General features: G+C 41.2%; 1 protein-coding gene across 1 annotated transcript in view; it reads right to left on the bottom strand.

The window, feature by feature from the left end:
- AKNAD1 (AKNA domain containing 1) overlaps positions 1-2846 on the bottom strand; it is a 44976-nt gene extending 42130 nt beyond the window's left edge. The window contains exon 1 of the mRNA XM_023535064.1: positions 2734-2846. Within this exon, the coding sequence (XP_023390832.1) occupies positions 2734-2846 (113 nt within the window). The remainder of the gene's footprint in view (positions 1-2733) is intronic.
- Between the last annotated feature and the right edge of the window lie 3038 nt (positions 2847-5884).

The raw sequence follows: 5884 nt of genomic DNA, 5'->3' as shown, positions 1-5884 counted from the left end.
CACTTTTTAACCAAGAGGATCCAGCCACATTACAAGCTCTAAACACTCTCAGAGACTTAAGGAGCATCTCCCTTTGAACTCATGGAGCAGATTAAAGGGAAGGAAGTAGCTACACCAAAATCACACAGCAGGTCACTGTCAGTGATGATTTAGTCTCTTGGATTCAAATATTAGATGGGAAGTGAAGAGTGAATATTTATTGAGGGCCTACTCCATGCTGGGCCCTTTGCGTGTATCATCTCATCCATCCTCTCCACGGCACCTCGAGATAAATACCATATCACCCCCCCATTAAGATGAGAAAATGAGCTCAGGGTAGCAGCTACAGGTTGGTCAGTCTGATTTAATGCCAACTTGCTTCTGCTCCTATTAGACCACTTGTCACAAAGTGGAAGGAAAAATAGAAGTGGTCGGACTCACCAGAGCTTTTCTTTCTCTCCTTCCTTCTCTCTCTCTCTCTCTCTCTCTCTCTCTCTCTCTCTCTCTCTCTCTTTCTTTCCTTCCAGGATTGGTAATTGTCCTAATTTCCTATTGCTGCTATAACTAATTATCACAAACTTAGTGGCTTAAAACAATACAAATTTATTATCTTTTTGTTCTGGACGTCGGAGGTCTAAAAATGGATCTTATAGGCTTGAAAATCAAGGTGTAGGCAGAGCTACATTCCTTCTGGAGGCTCCAGGGGAGAATTTCCTTGCCCTCTCCAGTTTCTAAAGACCGTTCCCTGGCCTGTGACCCCTTCCTCCATCTTCAAAGCCAACATCACAGCATCTTCACATCTCTTTGACTCTGACTCTCTTGCGTCCCTGTTCTACTTATAAGAATTACTGTGATTATAAAATTGGGGATACCCAGATAATCCAAGATGGTGTCCTCATCTAAAGATCCTTGATCACACCTGCAAAGTCCCTTTTGGCATGTAAAGTAACATATCCAGTTTCCAGGGGCTGGGATGGGGACATCTTTGGAGGCCATTATTTCGCTTACCACAGTACTCTTTTTATATTTTAGAGAATTCTTAGAAAACTGAGATCTGTGCCTCAGCCCCAGGCAGCATCTCATACCTGCAGGAGGTCTCTTACACACAAGGCTGCTCCTAAAGTGGAGCTTTGTCATTCCATGGAGCAAAGCTGTTAAGATAGAGTAAATACTGTAGGAGGGCATGCTTCAAAAGTGGAAAGTTTTAAAAAGTGAGAAATGAAAACTATTGATATGTGCAACTCCATGGATGAATCTCAAAATAATTATGCTATTTGAAAGAAGCCAGACTCGCCCCCCCCAAAAAAAAACCATATTGTATGATTCCATTTAATTAAAATTCTACAAAATTCAAACTAATATGTAGCGACAGAAAGCAGATCAGCGATTGCCTGGAGTTGGAGTAGAAGTTGAGGGAGGGGTTACCAAGGCATGTGAGGAAATTTTTAGGAGTGATATGTTGTTTGTGGTTATAGTTTTCACAGGTGTCATACAAATTTCAGGTCTTAAATTGTGTACTTTAAATATGTGCTGTTTATTATATGTCAGTTATAGCTCAGTAAAGCTGTTAAAAAATAACACTACATGAAAAGAAACTTTAAAATCCTCCCAGGCACACAGGCACTTTACAAATGAGGTTATAGAGACAGAGAGACACTGTGTCACACTGCGGTAACCTTATCGATATAGCTCTTCAGAAAATTCTTAAACACCTCCTTCAGATGTTATCACTTCAGGATGATTAAAGATTTGCAAATGTAACACATTCGGGAGTTTATTTTGCATACTACCTAAGCTTCTTAGCGTGCAGATGAGGCCCTTCGTGAACTGCGGCTGTCCGCGCCTCTCCAGCCTTCTCCCTGCTACACCATGACTTGAAATTCATGCTTCGGCGATGCCTAGATGTTTGCAGCTGCCCAGCTCACCTGGCGTTTTATGTCTCCATGTCTTTGAATGTGCCGCTGTCCTCTCTGCCTGGAATGCCCTGCCTCCTGGCCTCCTTGGCCAGGAGAGGCCGTTACTTCCTCCTCTGCCACCTCTGTCACCTGTACAAGCTTCCTCAGTTGCACTTACCCCACCATATTGTAATTACTTGTTTTACATCTGTCTCTGTCACTCGCCTACCTATACTCCCAACCTTGGCATGTAGCAGAGACTCAACCGTCATTGCATGGAATTAGAAATACTCCTAGTATGTCATAGAGACAAACGTGAGAGCCATTAGAGTATCTATAGGGAAGGACATCCAACAGAAGCGGAGATCCGATGTTGATAGGTGAGCGGACAAAGCATGGCCAGGAATTTGGTGGCAATGACACTCCTGCAGCCCAAACTAGAGCAGTGGTTCTCAACAGGAGGCATTTAGCTCCTGGAGACCAGGGTGGCAGCTAGGTGCAGAACAGTCCTGTACCTAGAAGAATTTTCACACCCGAAGTGCCAATGGGGCCTTCATTAAGAAATACTGCTCTAAAGATAAGAAATGTTTTCTCTGAAAAGACCAGAAGTGTTCCTCTTCCTTCGTGCTTCAGCTGAGGGTGCAGTACATTCAGTAAAGGACCAGGGTCCTCTCTGCCAGCTACAAGCGCTCACTCTCCTGGCCCCCGCCTGCCCTGCCAGCCACGTTCCACTCTGCATTCTTACTCCCGACTTCATTTCTGTGGTTCCTCAAGACCCCTGTCTCCTGACCACCTTGGGGCCCTCCCTTCACGCTGCGCACTCTGCTTAAAGCATCTGCCTTACCTTTCTCCCTTCTACCTGATTATTTCTTCTTCATCCCTTAGCGTGTCACTTCTTCCAGAACCTTCCCTCATCTGCTTTACTAGGTCCCGTTCCTCTGATACAAGCCTTCGGAGCACTGTGCGATGCATTTATCACGATTGTAAACTATTGGTGGAAGGAAGGGAGAGGAAAGGAGGGGTGGAGAGGGAAGAAGAAAGGGAGGAAGACTCGTCTGGCTGCATGAAGAGAATAGAAACGGCACCTTTTAAAAAACCAGACTCGTCTTCGTTCCGCTCCTTATTAATTGAGGACCTTGAATAAGTTATCAACTGATTTGAACTTCAGTTTCCTCAATCATAAAAAGGGTGTGTGTGGGCATTAAATGAGATAAGTATACAGAGTGCCTTGCTCAGTGTCTGACACATGGTGAGTGCTCAATACGTGTCAGGCCTTTTCTGTGTCTCTCTCCTCCTTTCCTAATGGATAGGCGTGTAAATGTAGAAACTTAATTGAGAAAGCTCAATTAATTGCAAAGGTCTTTGTACCTAGCTTGACGGAGAGAACATCTATAAGCCTTTTCAGTAGGTTTAAGGGGTTCTGAGAACTCACAGATGTTTTAAAGGAAGCCTTGGTCAGTGGGTGGGCAGTTGTAACGTGTGGTGAGTAGAAGCGATGAAGCAAGTTTGTAGACGCTGACGTGGTAGTGTTGCTCAATATTCTCAAAAGATCCGTTTCTGCACAATCCCTCCAGCAGGCTAACAAGTATCTGTAGGATGACTATGCCTGGTTTCTTAGAAGAAATATGAGCTAACTGGGAAGCGAGGCATCTCTAACGTACTTATTCCTTTATGTGTCTGAGATCGGGGTCCTACTGAGATGCTATTGATGCAAAAAATAAGTAGCTTGGGAAGGGTCAGTGACACCTCTCTGAGGTGGAGCATAGCCACTAAGGAAGAAAGAGTCCTAAATGACTATGGTTTGATTCGTGTGATTTGCCCGTCAGAGGAAACCTCTGGGCATATTTGCAATCCCATAATTAAGACCAATAATAACGCCATAAAACAGGAGGTATTTATTATCTTCAGAGAACATCTGAGCACACACACTACCCTAAAGGCAGACAGACTCTTAGAAGTTAGACACATAGATTGCTAGGGTGGCCGCAAGAGAGTCCTGCTTCCCTCTTAAGCAGACCACCCTACTAAGAGATCTTTGAAGTTACAGGGTAGCAAGTTTCGTTGTGCAACTTCTTTCGCAAGTGACACCTTGTGAATTAAGAGCCTTGGACTGCTGCTAACCGGCCTCTTCCAGATCTGCTGTTAAGCAGTGATATTGACCACCTCAACTTTAGGGAGCCCAGAAAGTTAAACCCGTCAAAGAACACCGGGCTGTTTCCTGGTTAAAGGCCTGAACCACTTAGGTGCTTCTCTTTTCTCAGACAGGCCTCTTAAACCTTGCTTCTTTGTTCCACGAGCCCCAAAGAGTTCCACCTGACTTCACCAATGCCTGTTCTGGATTTAAAAGAGAAAGTTCTACATCCTGGGACCCCCTCAGTCTGGGAGGCACCCTAGTGTAGGATTGATTCCCTCGACCCATCAGACTCCTAACTTCTCTGTTGTTCCCTCTCTCCTAAGCACTTAATCTGTTTCATATCTAAGTTTTTTGTTTGTTTTAATAGAAAGCCTAGAAGGAAGTGACAGGCGCACTTATGGGGAATATATAATTCCGCAGTAATTTTTTCTTAATTTTTAACCTTTTGTATTAATTTATGTTTTCCTGCTTATTGTAGAAAATGTAAAAAGTAGAGAAAAGTATAAAAAGTCAGAATGTTTCAGTATAATTCCTTCTAGTGTTTATTAAAAATGTTTTACATGGTTGGGGTCATAACGTAGAAACAATTTTGTAACATGTTTTTTTTTCCATTTAACATCAAGAACTTTCCTCATGTTATTAAAAACTTTGAATTCAATACCTGTTTTTAATACTTATATTCACTACATGACTATACTGTAATTAATCAATCATTTCCCTAATGACAGACATTTAAGTTATAACCAGTTTTTCAATATTTTAAAATAACATAATGGTAAACATCTTTGCCTATATTTTAAATTATTTCCTTGGGATAGATTCTTAGGTGGGAAAGTATTAGGACAGAGTATTAATATTTCAATATTCTTAAAATATATGCCAAATGGATTTCAGAAAGTCTGTACAAGCATATATTCTCACCAGCAACATGGGAGTGACATATTGATATACTCTTCAGCACTAAACAGTAACATTTAAAAAATCTTTGTTAAAAAAAAAAAAAGGTATTCCAGCATTGTTTTAATTTGGAATACTTAGATAACTGGTAAGGTTGGACATTTTTCACTTGCTTATTAGCCATTTTTATGCTTCTTTGGCAAATTATCTCTGTCCTTTGCTCATTTATCTATTATCCAATTATGACTAGTTTTTGTAATTACAAAAAGTAATACATGCTCATTGTAAAATGTGTTAGAAAATGTTAATATTTATAGTGTTTTATAACCTGATCCTTAAAGAATTCAATCCAATACATTGCCTCTTCTTAGTCAAGCAGTATACATCTAAGCCTTCGTTTCTAAGGGCCGCATCATATTCCACTGAACGGATGAACAGGATCTGTTTTCCCCAATCCTCTGGGTATCTAAGTTGTGTCAATATTTCCATATTAAAAATGATTTTGTGATAAAGGTGAGGAACATCTGGAACATTCATTTTGCATGCTTATCTGATCATTTACGTAGATAAAGTCCCAAACGGTGGAATTTTTTGGTGAACAGGTACCGAAGCTTTTGATATATACTGAAAAATCTTCCTTCAAAATGCTTACACCAATTTCTAGGCCCAACAGCAGCTCGTGAGAGGACAAATTTCATCATATCCTCACCAACGAGTATCACCATTCTTTTTTGATCTGCAATCTGATAGGCAAAAAAGGTGTCCCATTGTTTTAATTTGCTTTTATTTAAACACTAATAAAGCTGAAGTTCATTTGTGGGCTCCTCGTGATTCCTTGAACTTCCACTGAAAGCGGTGGGCCTTGGCCTTTGTCTCTCTATTGGATCGTTGCCTTTTTTTTCTTTTGAGTTGTTTCATTGGAAGAGCTCTTTAACTACTAAGTGTTTAGTATTAACCCTTTGTCGGTCACATATGTCTC

Source organism: Pteropus vampyrus, unplaced genomic scaffold (assembly GCF_000151845.1).
Source record: "Pteropus vampyrus isolate Shadow unplaced genomic scaffold, Pvam_2.0 Scaffold6, whole genome shotgun sequence".
Lineage (NCBI taxonomy): Eukaryota > Metazoa > Chordata > Mammalia > Chiroptera > Pteropodidae > Pteropus > Pteropus vampyrus.
Note: the sequence above shows the minus strand (reverse complement) of the source record. Positions and strands in the feature narration are given on the sequence as shown.